The 21,704-nt window shown below is 41.5% G+C and overlaps 2 protein-coding genes across 24 annotated transcripts in view; both read right to left on the bottom strand.

The window, feature by feature from the left end:
* The window catches only part of PPFIA4 (PTPRF interacting protein alpha 4), a 53,506-nt gene extending 49,909 nt beyond the window's left edge, over window positions 1–3,597 (bottom strand). For 13 of the 15 annotated variants that reach the window (XR_006345117.1, XR_006345118.1, XM_043924700.1 and 10 more), the window contains exons 1-2: window positions 3,456–3,576; window positions 2,119–2,159 (exon numbers count right to left, since the gene is read on the bottom strand). The gene's annotated coding sequence lies outside the window, so the exon portion shown is untranslated. Of the gene's footprint in view, window positions 1–2,118; window positions 2,160–3,455 lie in introns of all 15 variants that reach the window. The other 2 variants (XM_043924707.1, XM_043924695.1) reach the window with 2 other exon arrangements.
* Window positions 3,598–6,312: 2,715 nt separating this feature from the next.
* Window positions 6,313–21,613, bottom strand: TMEM183A (transmembrane protein 183A). 9 transcript variants are annotated; one of them, XM_043924712.1, is made up of 10 exons: window positions 21,354–21,613; window positions 21,077–21,166; window positions 20,120–20,287; window positions 14,689–14,845; window positions 12,039–12,219; window positions 10,540–10,679; window positions 10,052–10,215; window positions 9,466–9,546; window positions 8,345–8,500; window positions 6,313–7,047 (listed from the first exon to the last, which is right to left on the bottom strand). In XM_043924712.1, exons 1-10 carry the CDS (start codon window positions 21,460–21,462, stop codon window positions 6,953–6,955), a joined length of 1,341 nt encoding a protein of 446 aa, XP_043780647.1. In that variant the 5' UTR covers window positions 21,463–21,613; the 3' UTR covers window positions 6,313–6,952. The 9 variants fall into 9 exon arrangements, with proteins under 9 accessions (XP_043780647.1, XP_043780645.1, XP_043780646.1 ...); XM_043924710.1 differs by having other exon boundaries at window positions 14,689–14,848; window positions 21,354–21,603; XM_043924711.1 differs by having other exon boundaries at window positions 10,052–10,212; window positions 14,689–14,848; window positions 21,354–21,603.
* Between the last annotated feature and the right edge of the window lie 91 nt (window positions 21,614–21,704).

Raw genomic sequence — 21,704 nt, 5'->3', positions numbered from 1 at the left:
GGAAACCTATCTCTCCTTTAAAAACAGTTATCGATCAAAGGACAGTGGCTATGAAGTCACATCAGACTTGCATTTACGAGAAAAATTTATCAGAATAAACAAAACTACACTGGTTGGGCAAAGTGAGCAATTGTTGTTGTTGGGTCACTAAGTCATGTCAGACTTTTTGCAACCACATGGACTATAGCCTCTGTATAGTCCCATGGCTCCTCTGTCCATGGGATTTCACAGACAGGAATACTGAGCCACCAGGGAAGCCCAAGTGAGCAACAGAGGTCTCTTTGCAAACCAGCTATTTTCATCAGAGACTCAGCAACAAAATTATACTTGTAACTAAGTATTCTTTTAAATGACTGTATACATTATACATTTTTATAATTACTATATAATGTATATTGTATCTGTACATTAGTATCATTATTCAGAGATATAAACCTAAACCACCTACCACGCTTTATGGGAGATTTAGGAATTTTCCCTTTACTGACTATAGAATCTAATTGCTCCATTAATGTACCACCACTGTATTGGGTGCCCAGAGGATCTTCTGCTCCTGGTTAAACGTATCTAGTTGCAAGGCTTCACTGAACCCAGGGGATCTGCAGATAGACTTCTTTAATTCAATCCAATGATTACTACGAGTAGATTTCCTATTCTGCAGTAGATTACTTTTTGTTATGGATACGAAAGGCAAGTAAGATACAATCTAAACCCTTAAGAAGTCACAGCCTAAAAAAAAAAAAAAAAAGAAGTCACAGCCTACTTGAAAGAAAAGAAGACATATGGAGTAGCATGTAATCAAATATTCAGTCTCTGGCACATCCTGGGCTTCAGCACTGAGCACCACTTGCAGTATGATCAACTGAGTTAACCAGTGACCGTTTCTCCCCCTGCTCTTTGGGAATGAAGCAACCCCAGCCAAGGCCTCTCGGCCCCTGACTGACACGCAAGATGCTTCTCTGGACTCGAACTGACTTCACTTTGGGGAACAGAAGGTGCTTGAGGGAGGTGGGGCTGCAGTTCCCAACGCTCTCTGAAAGCAGAGCCACGAGCTGGGCAGCCATCATGCTTCTCGTATGAGTGGTGAGCCAGCAGCCCAGATCCTCAGGCTCTGCCAGCCCTGGAGTTTCATATGAAGCTGGCTTAGAGCTCCTTGCCTCACTGCTATTGCCCCATGACATTCCCAGTTTCCATAGGCCCCTTCCAGTTCAGCAAATTCCTCTAGCAGGACCCCTTCTCCGAGTCTGCCCAGCATCAGCACACCTCTGGGTACGCTTCACTCTGGTGGCCATCTCAAGTGCCACGCTCCTGGTAGCCAGCATGCCCCCAAGAGCTAATTATACTTAGTGAGCTAGCAGCCAGAGGGGGACACATGGTGACTTCATGTGGCTGCAATATATACTTGTCCCTCCCTCTGACCCCACTTTCTCTCCTCTATTTCTCCCAATTCCTTACCCGGAACCTAAACTCTGAGGCAGCTCCCTGCTCCCTACCAGCTCCTCCTCTCCAGCACACACACACACCACACATAACTTCATACCACTTAGAAACCACACCTTGTTTCTATATCAAGTCATCCAAGGGCATATAGCCCCAGAGTACAGTATCCCTGGCACAGAAAGACTTCAGTTGTCTCCCCCATATCCTAAAGCCCCATTGGCCTCCACCTCCCTGGCCCTGCTGAGCTTTCACCATGCTTCACTGCCCCCAAAGCTGACTACTCTCCCTCTCCCCTGGCTCTCACCCTGCTGTCCTCAGTGGCTCTGAAAGGACCCACAAGCAATCCCTGACAACTATTGCCAGCTCTAAGATTTCAGCAATCAACCTAGAGAGGAGACCCAGCATCCTGGCTTCCTGCCCTTCCCTGCCTATCCAATCTCTCCTTATCATCCAGCTGCAAGACCTTCCTTATACATGCCACAGTTCTGGCATCATGACAAGCTCAGCAGCACATGCCCTGATACCACTGGAGGAGATTTCCTTTTCACATCCCCACCCCCTTCTCACCCCCATTCTTCTATCTTTCAGAGATGGTGTATCTCATTGTGGAGGGTGTCTAGTGCATTCTTGGCCTTCAATAACCATTGTGCCATTCATTGTCTTGTTATCTCGCGGTACCTCTTAATCCAGGCAGCCTCCTCACATCTCAGCGTAAAGTCCTAGAAAACAGCCAAAGGAAATCATTCAAACACTTCCTTTTTAAGATCGCTTTCCTTGGGACTGCCTGCTAATTATTAGTGGCAGAGGGTGGATAGGTTGGAATCCAGGTAAGACAGTTATTTCAAAGGGTATGGACCCGGTTCTTTTCATAATCCAATAGCAGTGTAACAAAACTGGTGCTGGTAGTGAGGGAGGAGGAATGGAGCTGTTAACAGAGAGTCTGCTCTGTGTACCTTTCAGGTGCTCCATGGCCCTAAATTGCCTTCAGAAGACTTAGCACCTAGCATGGTGTCTGGCATTACGGTAGATGCCCAATTAATATTTGCTGGATGTTGAACAAAGTACTAGGTACCAGTTCCAACTGGGAAGATTGAGGGAAGAACCCAAAGTGTGGCTACTGGAGGCACCCGTTAAGATCCCACCAGGAGAGGATCTCCATGCTAAGGACAGCCTCCTCCCCAACCACTTGCTCACCAGAGGACAGCAGTCTCAATACCCCCACCCCTCTACCAGCATACCTCTCCTTAAAGGTGACATTGGCACCCCCTCCTCAAAACAAAACAAAAAACCCAGCCACATCACGTTTCCAAGTCATTCAGTCAGACCTCTCTTTTCCCACTCACAACCAAACTGTACTGGAAAACATCTCAACTGCGTAGTGGAAAGTCAATTCTCCGCTCTGGAATCTCTACCCAGCCTATTTTATGGTTGCTCCCACCCTGAACCCCACCTTCAGCAGACCTCTGATTGGCTGCTCGTTCCACTCCACCGCCCCTGGCACTGCAGAAATGTGGGCATCTCTGGCACAACCTGAGACTGGCAGTTCGAGGAATGGAGAGTGAGCAATATTAAGAACGGCTGATATGAGCAATGTGGGAGGGGATAAGAACCCCTGGAAGAACGAAGACCTCAGAACCGCTTGTGCCAAAGCAGTGGAGCTGGCCCCGGCGCTTCTCTGACTCTTCCGGATGGGAAACGGGGATGCAGTCAACCCAGCTCCCCCTGGGAGACTTGCCAACTCAGACCCCCCGCCCCGAGCTGGTGGAGCTGAGGGCGAACTCCAAGCCCTCCCCGCAAATCGGGCATCGTCCCCTCATTCTCATCCCCAAGGGCACAGGGCACTGCGAAGGCTGGTGAGGGGCAGCAGGAAAAGTATCTACCGGAGAGACACGTTTGAGTAAAAAGGTGCTGTTTCCCAAGAACCGCTGGATTGAGACCTCCTTCCCAAACTGTGAGGGGAGCTGGAGGTGGGAAAAACAGACATCCCTCCCGCACCCCGGGCTTTGGAGGCTCACCTGCCTGCACTCCCCGAAGGCCGGGCAGCTTGGCTCTGCGTAGGAAGCCGCCCCGGCCTCGAGGCGCCGGACTCGTCCCCGCGAGCGGAGCAGGCGCGGAGGCAGCCGCAGCCTTCCCGAGCCGAAGCGCCCCGCCTCAAGCCCCGCCCTTCCCTCCCGCGGACGGCCCCCGGCCCCACCTCAAGGGCGGGGCTGACCGGCCCCCTCGAGGCCACGCCCCCTCCCCGGCGCTCCCTCTTTCGTGACGTGGAGCCGCTTGGGACTGCGCGCCATCTTGGCTCGGCCGGAAGAGTCTCTCATGAGGTGGCAGGGAGCCAGGTTTTTACCCAACGCCAGTCAAGTTTTAGGGCCCAACGGAACCCTGCCTCCATCCCAGCGAGGTGCAGCACGTATTCCTTGGAACCCACCTTTGTCTCTAACCACCTCCTCCCTAAATTGGTCTCAGTACTGGCCTTGTAACTGCCAGTGATTTGTCGCCTTTCACACTCTGTTGCCCATTTATTACTCGTCCTTTGGTTGCGCCCATTTTTTAAGTGGAGAAATTTGAAAGCCAGATAAATTTTCATAGTGCACGCTTAAGTGAATTGTGTCGCTTGCCTTAATTCAGGTATTTGGCTGTGCTAACAGTTAACTATAAAATCAAATGTTTGCCTATAGTATGTACAGAGTAGGAAGATAGTTTTAAATGCCAAAATTCCTGAAAATATTGGTTAAATCTGACCATTTTCTTTTAATTGCACCGTACTCTGTACCCTGTGACAATTAATGCATCTTTCCCATATGGTTTGTGAAGTTTCATCACAGTGCCTACTCAGTCCTTTACAGTGGCCAGTAAGCACTGCTAGAAATGTAAGGATTTTTATACACATGCAATGTGCACAGACTTACAAACAAACAAGTTCTGTATCAGCAACAAATGCTATAGTTGAGATCAATGGCACGTATAACCAATTTTTTCTTTCCTCCAATATATTCACCATTTGGCTTCATTAATTCTATGTCATTGGTAGAAGGCAGGAAAATCTGAGTAATTCTGCTTACTTGAAGGTTAAGAAATGAACCTAAATATTTCATTTGTCTGACCCTCCAAGCAAATTCAAGGTACGTATTTAAAGAAGTGGAAAGTACATAGCAGTTTCTATAAAAGCAGTCCAGAAAGTGCCAACTCTTCTCCAGATGGTTTTGGTTCCCATCAAAAGGAAATCCCTGAGACACTTTATATCTTTTCACTAAAAACCAACTCAGTCAATGCAGAGGGAAGGCTAAAGCTTGTAACCTTTGATAACATACTTTACCAAGTGTTAATGTTTTACTAAGAGAACAGCTGAGGCAGTATTTAATGTTGAATCTATCATACCATGGAGTTTGATACAAAAACTAGGAAGTTCAGTCAGGAGCCAATTTTACTTCACTCCCCTTTTAAAAGTAACTCCTAAATAGGGGACACAGAATTAACTAGACATCTCCCTTCTGCTCCATGGCATCTTATAAGGACACTAGGAACTGTGTGCTTCTCTCCTTCTGCCTCAGAGGCAATTTTTGATTGTGGAGATATCTAAGGTGCTTATTGTCCTTGGGTTTTTGTTTTTATAATTTAAATGCCCAAATTCTGCTTTTCACCGACCTAGCTCACTTTCTGCATAAACAGCTTTAGTACCCACCTCAGTGTGGGGTAAGGTTAGCTATTAGCAGCAGTACTAAGCAGATCCTTCCTAAGAATACTCTTTAAATAGCAGGGGGTAGGGAGAATGGTAAGGAAAAAAACAACACTCATTTAGCAGTCAAGCTCACGACTGTACTGCCCCCATGGGATTTTCATGTTTAAGGAATATGGTCTTAATGCCCACCTTGTGGCAATATCTAGCTAATATCCATCCCCCCTAGCTAATTTGGGTAGGGGGCGGGGCAGGAGACAAGCAGCAGAGTTATCTTGTTAGCAAAAAACAAAACAAAAACATGATCTTCTTCTCAGAGTACACAGGCTATAGCAAGTCCTCTCACCTACAGGACATTAGTTTTTCTGCAGGGATGAAAAGACCAGGCTCTAATAGGTAGCACAGGGCAAAGCAGAGCAAAGGAGGCACTAAATTCTTACAGTGCCGAAGCCTGGTTCCAATATGGGAATGCATTTTTTAAAGGACCTTCAGCATAATAAATGACTTTTTAACAATTTAGTCACTATTCTTCCTGCAGTAACTTTCATGGTTTTACATTTTAGTTAGAAACATATATTTAAAAGATTCTTTCATTGATCTTATATACTATTTAGGCTGACTAGGGATAAGGTTTACTACAATCAACTTTTTATTCATCTTTTTATTTTTTCCATCTATGTTCACTTGCTTGCTTCCCTTTGCTGACATCTACTGTGAGAATAATGAGAATGACCATTTTAACTGTGGCAATAGCGAAGGGTCAGAATCCTGGCTCTGCCATTTACTGGGTATTATGGCTTTTGAGTGGGCTTCCCTGGTAGCTCAGGTGGTAAAGAATCTGCCTGCAAGGCAGGAGACCTGGGTTTGATCCCTGGGTTGGGAAGACCCCCTGGAGGAGGGCATGGCAACCCTCTCCAGTATTCTTGCCTGGAGAATCCCCATGGATAGAGGAGCCTGGAGGGGTACAGTCCACGGGGGTCGCAAAGAGTCAGACACAACTGAGCAACTAAGCATAGCACAAGATAGCTTTGGGTAAGTCACTGATTCAGGTTTTTCAGCCAGAGAATGGGAACAGTATCACCCACCTTGCGGGACTGTGAGAACTAGAGACATTATGAAAAGTTTGTAATATAGCACAAAATCATTATTATCACCACTATCAGCTTCATGCAAAAAAAAAAACAAAAACTAAAAAACTAAAATTCAAAACTGGCAAATTATTTATGCAACAAGTATTTTTAAAGAAAGATACACAAGTCAATCTCATTAAGATTCTGAAAACCCTGTCACCTGCTTTATTTCTAGATTCACTTGAATTTGAGGGGCAGCTAAACTGAAACCAATAGTAGCAACAATTTTACACCTCTAAGGTTACTCTGATCCATAAAGGAATGCTAAAATTTCCTTGTTTGGAGATTTAAGAGTTTAATTTTCCCCTAAAGCAAGATCATCCACTTTGGCTGTGGTAAAAGAATAAAGAACAAACTCAGTAGCACCAAATGGGGTTTAACACAGAAAATAGGGCCAGGTTTCTCCTTTCAAATGCAAAATTTTACATTAAAATACATTTATAAATCATAGTTGTTTTTCCTCCTGATTCAATCCTTCTCCTCTTACCAGGAACCCCAGAAACCTAAAGAGCATGTGCATTACTGACTAGATATACAATCCAGCTGCCCCTTCCAAACTGGAATCTGGTTACAAATGGACTGGCCTAGCTCAGGGCTGCCTTCAGTGACAGGAAGCAATATCTATGCTCTCAGGGAAAACGGATACTGAGGATGCCACCAGTCAAAAAGTCGAATGCTATGTACTGGGTCCAGGATGACTTGCACACCCTGTTCACTGCGCAGTTTCTGACCACCATGGACAGGATAATCTTGGAACACCAGTCTCACTCGATGATGCCGCATGTCCGTGCTCACGCTGATAGTAAACTAGGAGGGAAAAGTAAATTCAATACCCAAATTTAACAACTTTGTTTTCCTATGACACACTCTGAAATGAAACAGTCTAGACAATTGACATGGACTAGGCCACAAAATAATCTCTAAGTTACACTACCAGCGCCTTTGCAAAACTATTAAAAATTAACAGTGGTTTTTATAAGTTTTTCTTAGCTTCATATATTTAAACTGTGTTAAAGAAAGCCTCTCAAATGGCTGCACATATTAGGATATGTGCACATAGAGTACCATCAGTGACAATTTTTAAAAACTGGATTGGAGCTCTAAGAGATGATTTGAAGGGATTTTGATGAGATACATTTGATGACTTTTTTTTGGGAAAATAAACCACAAAATCTCTAAGTGTGTTTATATATCAACATATATAGATGGGTAGAGAATTGTATGAATAGGAAGAATATGAAGTATGAGTATATAAATAAGTCATTAATGTGGTTTAATGAGATGCCTACCATAAAAACAGATATGTGACATACTTTGAATTATACAAAATTATTTAAGAGAGTGGGTATATACATGTATATATTAACAGAAACACTAAAGAACAATTCCCCAGAAGTTAACTGCAGTTATAGGATACAAGTCTAAGTTACCTTTACTGTCTCAACATGTTTATGTATTATTTAATTCTTCACATGAAGTATGCATTGCTTATTTTACCATTAAAAAAAGAATAAAGCTATTTTCAATGTGGAGGGGGGAACATATCTCTGAACATAAGCCAAAAATACAGAAAAGATAAATTACATGAACTCTCCAGTTGCCAATCCAGTTAAAAATGTTAAAAATATGGAAAATATACCAGAGGTATATTTGTTGTTTACTAATCTAATTCTTAGCTAAACCTTGAATAGTCAAGAGAATCACACAAAGGACAGAGCTGGTAACCCTACATTTTAATATTCCATTTATGATACCACATGCATGCTTCAGATCCTGACATAGTGTCCATGCATAAGCTTTATCATTAACCTTAATGGGATAATGTTTCTCAAACATTAACGAGCACAACACAGGAGATACAAAACCATTCTATTCACTATAGAGAAGGAAACAGAGGTAAAATATTCTCAGACATAATTAACTTCTCCACAAACAAGTCTATTGCTAATATAAAAGTCAGTTTTCAGATTTTGTTTAAAATTATTTTAAAAAATAACTTTTTTCAAAGATTTCTTCCTCAGTGGTTAAATCTACAAATCTTTCAAACTCTAGGTACAGTGAGAGTCTACGAAAGAACTGAGGATGACATCCTGTCTCCACTTACCAGGGTAAATATCATTCCCATGACAATTGGAATAAAGATGAAATTGAGGGTGGTGACCTGCAGTAGGCAGCAGTCCTGGTCCGGGTTGGTATGAACATCTTCGTACTGAATGGGAGGCTGCAATCCTCCCATACACTTGCTCTTTAATCTTGGGGACTGAGGAGAATTAAGAATTACTCTCATGGGTTAGAGGAAATGTTATGGCTCTAAGATTCCACCAATGAAAATGCTTAACTAAAGCTGCTGAGATCAATTTTTCTGTATCTCTTCTCTCTTTAATATACATATCAGCTTCTACACAGATCAAGGAAAGCCCTTTGAAAGATGAGGAAACACATGCAAGGACATGCAGAACAGGTCCTCTCAGTATCCAAGATCTCAGGTACAGTCCAAGCAAAAAGGAGAAAGAAAGGTACAATAGTATCTGATCTTCTTGCGAACAGACTCTCGGCAGTCCCTCTCCCCAGGGCTTCCTCAAATTGCCTCAGATATAAAACCATATGAATTATTATTGTTTACAAATACATTTGCTTTGAAAAAAAAATTCTTAGGCAAATAACCTCAGTACATTGTTATAACAAGTTCTTTCCTTTCCCCTACTTTTAAGTCTTCAAGTATACAGAAAAATTAATAAAACCATGCAATAAACTCCTGCATACCCTTTACCACTGGCTATTCTGCCATGTTTGTTTTCTTTCCTCTCACATCTCTCATTTTATAAATACATGTATAGTCACATGTTAAAAAAAAAAACAAAAACACAGCTCTGGTGTGGGGGAGGCAAAGTCATTTGAAAGTAACATTGGCACCTAAAAAGATTAACAATAATTTCATATCATCTAGTATCCACAGAATCTTCAAATTTCTTTAATTGTACCAAAAATGTCTTTTATACATAAAGAGGTATCTCTGTTCATTAATCCAGGATCTACTCAAGGTTTACTCTATGCATTAAGCTATTAAATCTTTGTACCTCTTTCATATAAAATAGTTCCTTCTTTCTTTTCATGACATTATTATGTTTTAATGTATAGTATCTGATTTTAAAAAGGCATTTTTATGTTTAGCAAAATTAGAGCAAGTTATTACCTGAAAAGCAAAGAGATGATAAAAACACATACCTGTTTTTTGAACTTGAAGTTGAATTCCCACATTGGTTCCTGTCTGTTCCCAACAATCTTTCTGCACCAGAAAAGTAAGCACTGTAAGAAAATAAAAATAACTTTTCTGTTTGCCATTACAGCCATGGCTCTAATGCTGAGAGTTTACTTTGGCACAGATAGAAAACCCGTGTCCTGCCCCTCACCCCCCAATCTGACATTGGTGCAACTTGAGAAGAGACAAGCCCAAGGCTCTTCAACAAAGAGAAGAGGTACTGATAAAAGTCAACCTCAGATGCTATTAAGGTCAACCCCTATTGTTCTCATCTTTAAAGACAGAAACATGGTCTCTAGAGACTGGGGCATTCAGCAGGCCACTTCTCTATATTAAAATATAAGGGCAGTCAGTAGCCACCAGATAAGATGATAATAAAGCCATAAAGCAGGCAGAGATAGCCAACCCTGAATGTAATAGGAGCAAACCACTTAGGACCTCTGGGAGCAGACAGCCGGTGTGGAAACTACAGAGCTGAGCTGAATTCAATCTAGAGTAAGTCCCTCAAGGAAAGTCAGGCTACAGCTAGGGTTAACACAAGAAGTTAAGTACCTCCTAGGGGATAAGGGGTGGGTCGTCCGCCGTGCCAGCTGTCCTGCCCTTCAGACATGCCCTGTACGTCCTGCTGTTCCATCAAAAATAATGGGCTTGGCTTTAAGGGGTAAACACTTCTGCTGCCAACACAACGGCTCCAGTGTCCCACACAAGCTATGCTACTGAAAAGAGAGAGAGGGAGAATCAAATACGAAAAGGTGGAGTCCAGCAACATGTGACAACTTCCTTCAGGCATGCTGGCAACTTCCTGAATGCCATGCGATTATGGTTATACTAGCAAGGCAATGCATGGGACATCAGCCACTGCAGGTCCCACGTCCTCCAGATCTCTTAACAATGGACACAAAAGCAGCAGACAGGTGGCCTAGGCTTCCTGTCTCGATTAAGATTTTTGTTATCACCACTGTTAGTAGTCCACTTAAAAAATTAATATACAATTATAAAAGTATGAAGACAGGCATTTTAGATTTAGGAGTAGCACTTGCATTGTGCACTGGAGCCGCAAGGATGTCCAGCATGAAGTCTGCCCAGTGCTGCTCTGCTCCCAGCAACTGATCAACACCCGGCCACGGTCAGCTTTGGGATGATCCCACCTCACCACAGTTAACCTGCGATGATCAAAGGTCTTTGGGGGGAGGAAAACTATAAATGTGAAAAGATACTCTGTCTACTTATATTATAAGAAGGAATAAAATTCTACCCACTCGGCATTCTAATCCTGCCCTAAACCCATCAACTAGTGTGACATTAAATTGAGCTCAGCCAATGACCCTGACCACCTCAGTTTGCAACCCTGGGAAGAACCATGATGATCCTGAAATCAACAGTACTCTTTTAATCAATATGTATCAGGTAGAATGTTATCACACTAGAGCTGAACTAGGGAAAAAGAATCATTAACATCCAAAGCTTAAAAAACAAAATAGAATTACAAAGTGCTAAAGAACATCAGACTTTGGGTAGGAATAGAGTAAAAAAAAAAATAATTCACAAACTCAAAAGATACAAAATTTGGACAATAGTATTAGCTGAATGAGAAAAAAGTTGGAGACATCGACTTGCCTAAATAATCATATATGCTATAATAGTCTAGCTTGGCAAAGGTGTGTTCACTAGATACCTCATAGTGGAACAAAGGACAAAATGGACCACAGGCTTACAGACCCACTTACAGATCAGAAAAATACAATGAAACTTGAATACAATGTATGAATGAATATAAACTACTGGGGAAATTCAAAGATATAAATAATGGCCTAGAACACAGGAAGAATTTTAGAGCGCTAAAGTCTATGAGTAGAATACTTCATAGTCTCTGAAACAACCCATCCCAGAGCCTGGCAACAGTAGGCACTTTACAAATGCTGAGGAAGTCTACACCAGAATCTTTTAAGAAGGTCAATGAGAAAGTGACATTCCAGATGTCAAGGTCACATCAGAAAAAGAAAATTAGTAAGTTGTTTTATATTTTTGTATCATGATTTAATGGAGGAGGAATGGCTACCCACTGCAGTATTCTAGGCTGGAGAATCCCCATGGACAGAGGAGCCTGGGAGGCTATAGTCTGTGGGGTTGCACAGAGTCGGACACGACTGAAGTGACTTAGCACATCATGATTTAAAGCACCTTTTGAGAATTATGGTTTACATCTACCATTTGAACTGTCTTCTTCCTCGCTCAAACCATCAAACCATTTAAAGTGGTTCAATGTATAAGGCATGAAAATAAATGAAAATAAAGAGAATAAGGAATCTGCTAAAAGCACAAGAAAGCTTTAAGGTAAAGATAACATAAGCCAGCCCAGCACAGCAGGAATGTCCTGGAGAAACGATACCCCCAAGCGTGGAAAGTTTATATCAGTCCCCGAGCAGCCTGCTATCTACAGCCCCAGACCACCCCATTAAGGCAGCTAGAAACAAGCCATGATAACAGGCCCATTATACAAGAGCCCATTTGTTAAACCCTACCACTAATACCCACTTACTTTGGAATTCTTTAATGTGCTAGGAGTGCTTTCTGGAATGGCTGGATTCTTGGAGATTCGAGCAGCAAATGGCTCATACATATGGTACAGAGATCGGATCACACATGCCCGAAGACAGTGCAGCTTCTCCATTGACTCTGGTCGCAGGCGCAAAGGCAGAGAGGCATCCAGTGTGTAGTGTCTGAAACATGACACATTACTCCTACCAGTAAGCGACTGTCTCTTCTGTTCTAGGCCAGTCTCCTAGGACTCCTAGGCTCTGTACAAATTTTACATTACTATTCCACTGGCCAATAGTTAATTTGTCCCCAGTGCTCTCATGCGGTCTCTCTCTCTTACACACACACACACACACACACACACACACACACACACACACGTACAAATCACCATCTCCTTCACTTCTCAGCTACTTTTCTCTGTTATGCAAAACCCAATTCACATATACCTTATAATCCTGCACTTCTCTATTCATTTAAAAATTTTAAATCCTTGCTATTTCACTTTAAAAAAGGGCAAGTCTCTGACTTGATACTAGTACAATATACTTCAGTTACTCAAAAAGAACTTGCACTGGAGAAGATCTACCAGATTCTCTTGTCACATGTCTCAGAAAGTTCTCCACTCCCTGATAACCTCAACAACTCCTTTCACCATATTCTTACCGACAGTTTATAATCTTCACTTCGCTTCTAACCTAGGCCCTCTTATTAATCACATCATTCACTCTCTCCTCACCACTGCAACTATACAGAGCCACATAAATGCAAAGACTATGCATTCAAGATGACTAGCAAATCTAAGAAACAACCAATCTAGTTGGAAAGATAAACAGATGGGCATCTATAGTTTCTGAGAATTCTAGCTAAGATAAACCTCTGAAGCAACGTCAAAAACAGTTATTTTTGAGACCTTACTTTTGCTGAAAGCCTTAGGTTGGTGCAAAAGTAATTGGGGTTTTACATTGTTGAATTTTGCCACTTGATATTGGAATATATTCTTAAATAAATGTGGTTATATTATACATCATTTTAATGTGCATTTCTCACTTTTTTTTTTTTTGCTAATGACATTACTTGCTGTCTATTTCGTATTTATTTTAGACTATGGAAAAATGATGTTAGACAAGAAGCAAATTGGAGTGGTTTTTTATTTGAGTTCAAAATGGGTCATAAAGCAGCAGACAACTCACAACATCAACAATGCATTTGGCCCAGAACAGCTACCAAACACAGTGCAGTGGTGGTTCAAGATGTTTTGCAAAGGAGACGAGAGCCTCGAAGATGAGGAGTGTAGGGGCCAACCAGTGGAAGTTGACAACAACCAGTTGAGAACCATCATCAAAGGTGAGCCTCTTACAGCTATAGGAGAAGTTGCTGAAGAACTCAGCATTGACCATTCTATGGTCGTTTGGCATCTGAAGCAAATTGGAAAGGTGAAAAAGCTCAATAAGTAGGTGCCTCATGAGCTGACCAAAAATTAAAAAAATTGTCATTCTGAACTGTCGTCTCCTAGGGCTTCCCTGGTGGTTCAGAGGGTAAAGCATCTGCCTACAATGTGGGAAACCTGGGTTTGATCCCTGGGTCGGGAAGATCCCCTGGAGAAGGAAATGGCAACCCACTCCAGTACTCTTGCCTGGAAAATTCCATGGACAGAGAAGCCTGGTAGGCTACAGTCCATGGGGTTGCAAAGAGCCGGACACCACTGAGCGACTTCACTTTACTTCTACTCAACAACAATGAACCATTTCTCAATCGGATTGTGATATGCGACGAAAAGTGGATTTTATACAACAACCAGCAATGACCAGATCAGTGGTTGGACTGAGAAGCTCCAGAGCACTTCCCAAAGTCAAACTTGTATCAAAAAAGGTCATGGTCACTGTTTGGTAGTCTGCTGCCCATGTGATCCACTACAGCTTTCTGAATCCCAGCAAAACCATTACACCTGAGAAGTATGCTCAGTAAATTGATGAAATGCACCAAAAACTGCAATGCCTGCAGCCAGCATTGGTGAATAGATTGGGCCCAAGAATTATTCTCTACAACAATGCCTGACTGCACATTGCACAATTGACACTTCAAAAGTTGAACAAGGAAAAAAAAAAAAGTCGAATGAATTGGGCGATGAAGTTTTGCCTTATCTGCCATATTAACCTGACTTCTTGCCAATTGACTACCACTTCTTCAAGCATCTCAACAACTTTTTGCAGGCAAAACGCTTCCACAACCAGCAGGAGGCAGAAATGCTTTCCAAGAGTTCACTGAATCCAGAGGCGTAGACTTTCATGCTACAGGAATGTCTTATTTCTCACTGGCAAAAATGTGTTGAATGTAATGGTTTCTCTTTTGATTAACAAAGATATGTTTGAGCCTAGTTACAATGATTTAAAATTCACGGTCTGAAACAGCAACTACTTTTGTACCAACCTAATAAGATTCTGCTTGGGGGTAAGGAGGTAACCATAGGGAAGACAATTACCTAAATGAATTAATATCAATTTTAAAGAGGAGTTCAAGGAAGTCAAAGCTAGGTTCAAGCCTGAATTAGAGAAAGTGAAAAGAGGTCACCATCCAGGGAGTAGCACCAAATCAAAAACAACAATGAAATCAGCCACACAGATAACACAGTGAGCTCTCTGTGGTCGCACCTTCGGTACAACCTCGTCCAAAAGGCAGCAGTGCAAGTGACAGTCCAGGCATTCTTACAAATCAGGGAAAAATTCACAATGTCCTCAGGACGGATATAGGAGGCCAGCAATAGCCAAATATCCATGGGATACTCTTCTCCTCCAGTCCCGTCCAGGTCTTCTGAAATAGAGAAAAGAACTATAACCTCTGACCTTCTATTATATTCACATATAAAGATCCCTATCATTTCAATTCTTCCAGGGCTTGCATAGTTAAGAAATAGTTTAAAGAGGTCCAAGGAAGCCTCTCAAACTCACATTTCCTGCTTATTGTATCTGCTGAAATTTTTTGTTTCCTGTTGCCCAAGTGAATAGGCTGTATTCTTAAGGCCTTTATTTAACCAGAATTTACACACTATATTGAAGTTTTCAAAGTACCTTAGCGTACATTATGCCATTCAACTCTAATAATATGGAAATAAGGAAAATATTTCTGTGCCCATTTTACTATATTATTGTGGCCCATATTACTTTGTGCATGTAGTCAAGGTAAACAAAGCTCAGTTTTCTCCAAATTCCAACTTCACACTATAAATTCTACCCTTGATTTCCCTTGCAATCCCCATCCATCATTTTCTTCAGTTCAGTCATTTAAAAACCAAAACTGACTTTTATATAGTATAAGGAACCCTCAAAGTACAAAATAAAAAACTAAGTAAATTACAATGTATTTTCATTACTCAATAATTGCTTGTACATATGTCTTTTTTCTTCTGGTTTCTTGTTTCACTATCAGCTTGGTCTACAGTTCCAGCCACAAGCATCCAGTAATCAAAGATACCCGGTGAGGACATATCCTCATTTCTTCCTCCTTCAGACCTTATTAGCGTTAATTCTCTTGACCCTGAGGTCCACTATACATGTCAGATTCAAGTAAAAATTCACACTCCATAGAAATACCAGAATCTGGTCTAACTCTAAACTTTAATTGAGACTTAGTTATATAGTTATCCAAAACCAAGGTTTCTTTGTTTCCTGGGCAAAGCCCATACAACCACCTCCCTGAAGCTACACCTGCTCTTCTAGTCGCTTCCTGCAGCTCTGTAAGTCAATTAGGTTCTTGCATTAGGTTCTTCATGATGGAGACCAATGCTTCTAAAACATTGTTTCTTGTGGTTCCTATGCTTCTTGAAATCTCCAGTAACCATTTAAGGCTCAGCCTACAGCCCTTGGGGCCCTCTTCTCCCACATTAAATCTCTCTCTCAGAGAAGGCAAACAACTTTCAGTAATTCCTCCACTGAGAACCATGATGACTTTTACAAAGCAGAGTACTGTTAAATTTTTGCTATCTTTAGGGACAAAACTCAGTGATTATAAAAATTGACAATATTCTTATTTTACCAATATTTTAAACATAATTATTAAGAAATTTCAAAACATAAATGGAATCAGTAAAGGAAAGCTTCATGTAGGTAAGTTATGTAGGACATAAAAAATTTGGTAGGCATAGGTTAAGAGGAAGTATTATTCCAAGTGAAATAAACAGCTAACACGAAGCCTGAATATTCAGAAAAACAAAACACACGTGAGGGCAATAAAGGGATAAGTTGAACAAGATTTTGATGATATTAATAAACTGCTGTTAACTTTTTTAGATGTGATAATTTTTTAAAGAGCATTTATATTTTGGAGATAATTACCAAAATATTTACAGATATAATAACGGGATGTCTGGAAACTTTCAAACTAATTGTGCACGTGTGTGTGTTGTGACTAGGGGTGAGGGGGTAGTGGCTGAAACAAAAACAGCCATGAGTTGGTAATTGTTGAAGTTATGTGATAGCCACATGGGATTCATTATACTACTCACTCTTCTTTTGCATATGTTCCTTTTTTAAAAGAAAAAAGAGGGGGGAAAAAAAAGACTGGTTCGATGAGAATGAAGGACCTTAATGAGGGTAAAGTGGAGCAAGGAAGTAAAAGATGAATTATAGCTAAGAGTTTGTAAACCACAAGTCATACATCTGATAACTGGGCTCTTGAATACAAAAGAATTATTACAACTCAGTAATAAAAATATAACTTAAAAATGAGTGAAAGATTTGAACAGATAATTTCTCTACAAATGATATACAAAAGGCCAGTAAGCACATAAAATATTCAGTGTTAGTATGCAAATGAAAACCATGAGATACCACTTCACATTCACTAGAATGGCTATAGTTTAATAAAGTTAGACAAATAAGTGTTGGCTAGGATGTGGAAAAACTAACTCTCATTCATTGCTAGTGGACATAAAATGGAAACTTCATAAAGAAAGCTTGGCAATTCCTCAAAAAGTTAAACACAGTCACCATGTGATTTAGCAATTTCACTCCTACCCAACAGAAATGAAAATATATGTTAAGACAAAAACTTGTCCATGAGTGTTCCTAGTAACATTATTCAAATACGGATGAACCTTGAAAACACTATGCTAAGTCAAAGCAATCAGATGCAAAAGACCACATATTATATGATTTCATTTATATGAAATGTCCAGAATAGGCAAATCTATAAAGACAGAAAGTAGTTTGGTGATTGCCTGGGGGGAAGGGATGGGTGGGAAACAGCGCTAGGAGGGAATTAGGAATGATACTAACAGGTTTGGGTTGACAGAAATATTCTAACTTAGATCATGTTGATGGCTACAGAACTCTGTGAACATATTAAAACCACACACGGCACACTTTAAAGGGATGCATTTTATCTTAACAAAGATGTTTTAAAAATCTGTAAGCTTTTCAGTGGAACGTGCTCAAAACCAAAGAAGAAAATCAAGAGAAATGTCTAACATTGATACAACGGTGACAATAGGCAGGGATTTCAAGTAAGAAACAGAGAAGAATGTCTATTAGCATCCTTGGTTCTGGAAAAGAGTGGTATAAATGACAACTGGCATAATTGCAAAGCGATGTCAGTTCATTTATTATTGATTATTTCAATTGTTGTTGTTCAGTTGCTCAGTTGTATCCAACTCTTTGCAACCCCATGGACTGCAGCATGCCAGGCTTCCCTATCCTTCACCATTTCCTGGAGCTTGCTCAAACTCATGTCCATTGAGTTGGTGATGCCATCCAACCATCTCATCCTCTGTCGTCCCCTTCTCCTCCTGCCTTCAATCTTTCCCAGCATCAGGATCTTTTCCAAGGAGTCAACTCTTCGCATCAGGTGGCCAAAATACTGGAGTTTCCGCTTCAACATCAGTCCTTCCAATGAATATTCAGGACTGATTTCCTTTAAGATGGACTGGTTGGATCTCCTTGCAGTCCAGGGGACTCTCAAGAGTCATCTCCAACACTACAGTTCAAAAGCATCAGTTCTTCGGTACTCAGCTTTCCTAATGGTCCAACTCTCACATCCATCCATGATAACTGAAAAAACCATAGCTTTGACTGCATGGACCTTTATTGACAAAATAATGTCTCAACTTTTTAATAGGCTATCTAGGTTGGTCATAGCTTTTCTTCCAAGGAGCAAGTGTCTTTTAATTTCATGGCTGCAGTCACCATCTACAGTGATTCTGGAACCCAAGAAAATAGTCTGTCACTGTTTCTATTGTTTCCCCATCTATTTGCCATGAAGTGATGGGACCGGATGCCATGATCTTCGTTTTTGGAATTTTGAGTTTTAAGCCAGCTTCACTCTCCTCTTTCACTTGCATCAACAGTCTCTTTGTTCCCCTTCACTTTCTGCCATAAGGGTGGTGTCATCTGCATATCTGAGGTTATTGCTATTTCTCCCGGCAATCTTGATTACAGCTTATGATACTTCCAGCCCAGCGTTTCTCATGATGTACTCTGCATATAAGTTAACTAAGCAGGGTGACAATATACAGCCTTGATGTATTCCTCTTCCAATTTTGAACCAGTCCATCGTTCCATGTCTGGTTCTAACTGGTGCTTCTAGATGTGCATACAGGTTTCACAGGAGGCAGGTAAGGTGGTCTGGTATTCTCATCTCTTCAAGAATTTTCCACAGTTTGTTGTGATCCACACAGTCAAAGGCTTTAGCATAGTCAACAAAGCAGAAGTAGATGTTTTTCTGGAATTCTCTTGCTTTTTCTATGAACCAACAGATGTTGGCAATTTGATCTTTGGTTCCTCTGCTTTTTCTAAATCCAGCTTGAACATCTGGAAGTTCATGGTTCATGTACTCTGAACCCTAGCTTGGAGAATTTTGAGCATTACTTTACTAGTGTGTGAGATGAGTGCAATTGTGCTGTAGTTTGAACATTCTTTGGCAATGCCTTTCTTTGGCACTGGAATGAAAACTGACCTTTTTCCAGCCCTGTGGCCACTGCTGAGTTCTCCAAATTTGCTGATTATTTCAAAATATTTTAACAAATGCAAAAGTCTGTTATCTGATTCTCATGTATAGGTGAAAGTTCTCATAGATCTGAGACCAAAACTATACATATTATTATATTAACTTCCCCCTGACTCTAGCCAATCATCAGAACCACTTTAGCTTTATCAAAAGGTACCCTTAGACTTCACTGGTAGTGCAGTGGATAAGAATCTGCCTGCCAGTGCCGGGGAAACAGGTTCAATCCCTGATATAGGAAGATTCTACATGCCATAGAGCAACTAAGCCTGTGCACAACTATTGAGGCTGTGTGCTACCACTACTGAAGTCCACGTGTCTAGAGTATGTGTTCCACAATAAGAGAAGCCACCACAATGAGAAGCCCACGCACCAAAACAAAGAGTAGCCCTCACCCACTGCAACTAGAGAAAGCCCCCGCAAAAAGCAACAGAGACCCAGTGCAGCCAATAAGTAAATAATTTTAAAAAATTACAAATAAAAAAGCATAGGTATTCTGGGCTCCATTCCAAGAGTATGACTTTTTAAGTCTGGAGCAAACCAATGAATGATGGATTGGCACATTATATACTGTTAATTTAACTTTCTTTGTTTCACCTGTGTAAGTTTTATCATCACTAATACAAAAATATCACATATTTTTCTATTTACTACAGTACCTAGTAGACATAAAGCAGACATTAACAACTGCAGAGCACATACATATCTAACAGAAATGAAACTGGTTATATAAAAATTCAAATATTTAGGAGAACATTTCTGTCAAAAGTCTGCTTCTTTACACATTCAGAAATCCAGAAATGCAAAGGCTTTTTGTTCTCCTGTTGCTAAATGCATTTTACCTGATAATATTCTCAATGAATGGCTACTACAGTTTACAGCTCCAGAAATACACTGACTGCTACAACTCTCCTTTCCTCTCAAATTTAGATATAAGTGGAAAGCCCTGGTATATTAAAGTCCTGTCCTACTCCTAACATTCAAACTCAGGTTCCCTACTGGTATCACCTCTTGTGTTACTGAGAAGTGACAGCTTCAAGTTATCATCACAGATAGTACTAATCCAAAAGCAAGCAAGCCTGGTACCTCTGTGCCTCTTGCTTTTCTTTTTTCTGGAGATAGTTCTCTCATGGATGCTTTCCTCCTGGGCATCAGTCTCACCACTGCTGTCAATGATGTCACAGGGCTCACCAGCCCCAGAAAGAGCTTCCACTGCAGGAACCTGGGAGGCTTCCAAGCCACAAAGAGATTTTACTAGAAAAAAATAAGAGAATGAGACAGCAGAGCCTAAGCCTATGGCTTAGGTAGGGTATCAGCATACATGAGGAAAAGAAAACAGAAAAACAAAAAAAGCAAAAGCAGTGTGCGAGTCTGCTAAAGAAAGCTGAGAATGTTAAAAAAATAAAATAGCATTTTAAATACAAAAAATTGGAAAGCAATGGGCAAACTGACTCTAAAATTGCAGAAACACATCAGACCTGAAATAAGGGAGTGAATTATTCTCCACTATAAACCCCGCAGGATAAAAGCAAAAAGTGAATGCTATTTTCATTTGCATAATTTCTGAGGAGAATGTTGAGAGGAATTAAATCCAATTTAACCTTATTCCTGGGCGAGACAGTACTTATTATAAAAACACAAGTTTCCAGACCTCTGAGTAAGAAGCTTGAAAGAGAAGCATGAAAAAAGGGAAAAAAATGCTTCAAGGTTATTACACAAGCAAATAGCAGTTAAGTGAAGAATATATGTAAACAACAGGAAGAAGATTAATAACCAGGAAGAAAGCAGTGGAAATCAAGAAGAGTACTCCACGACTTATTTTTTAATATAAAGACAAATAAAATATTTACGCTACAGAAACTTCTACTGCTCTTGGCTAATCTTTCCCCTCCTCTGAATAGGTAACAACGGAGGACAGCAAACACGTTTACAGTAATATCCCCAAAGGACTGTAACAAAAACACTGAGGCAGAACCACAGGAAAATAAAAATCCTAGTTCTCTTTTCACTGCCTGAGTCTGAAAAGACTCATTGGAAGCCTACCTTCCTGCTGAACAGCATTGGCGACAGCTTTCTTGACCCTTCCGGACCTCACGACAGCCGGATCCGAGTTGGCATAATCCGCCACGGTCACTGAAACACAGTACCAACCCTCAAAGGAGTCCCTCCTCAGCTTCCTCCCCACCAAGATTCCCTGCACACTCCAAGTCCCCAGACGGCCCCAGCCACCCTCCCATCGCAGACAAGCGAGCACTCGCCACGGTACCTTCCAGCCCTGCTTCCAGCCCCAAGTCTTTCAACGCCCCTGCCCCTCGCCCACCTCTTCCTGAGCAGGCGTCTTGGGCCCGGAACTTGAGTCGCTTCCCTCTCTTGGGCATGACGACCGTGTCGGGGCGAGGCCGAGTTAGAGGGCCAGGACCCCGGGCCATGTTTCAGGGCAGAGAGCGGGATCTGTGAGCCTAGGGCCAACTACGGCCGGCTCCGCGGCCATCCCGCTCCAGAGACCGCAGCTCCCGCGAGGACTTAGGCCCCGGCTCCGCATCGCATTGGCCGCCAACTCTCCTCTTCAGAAACCAATCAGGCTCTGGTTTAGGGAGTACGTCATCATCCGGCGCCTGCAGATCACCTTGCGTCTGCGTTCGTTAAGTGGTGGGAGGGTGTCTTTGTGGGC

This window comes from Cervus elaphus, chromosome 14, assembly GCF_910594005.1.
Source record: "Cervus elaphus chromosome 14, mCerEla1.1, whole genome shotgun sequence".
Taxonomy (NCBI): Eukaryota; Metazoa; Chordata; class Mammalia; order Artiodactyla; family Cervidae; genus Cervus; species Cervus elaphus.
The sequence above is the reverse complement of the archived record's forward strand: the minus strand, read 5'-3'. Positions and strand labels throughout refer to the sequence as shown.

Excerpts from the sequence above, each read along its gene's own strand:
- TMEM183A (XM_043924710.1), bottom strand. The coding sequence starts at position 21,462 with ATGGCCCGGGGTCCTGGCCCTCTAACTCGGCCTCGCCCCGACACGGTC. Across the intron at positions 10,216-10,539 it reads TTGCGGCTCCAGTGCACAAT|TAGCATAGCTTGTGTGGGAC; the intron begins GCAAGTGCTACT and ends CTCTCTTTTCAG. Across the intron at positions 9,547-10,051 it reads CACCCCTTATCCCCTAGGAG|TGCTTACTTTTCTGGTGCAG; the intron begins GTACTTAACTTC and ends ATTTTCTTACAG.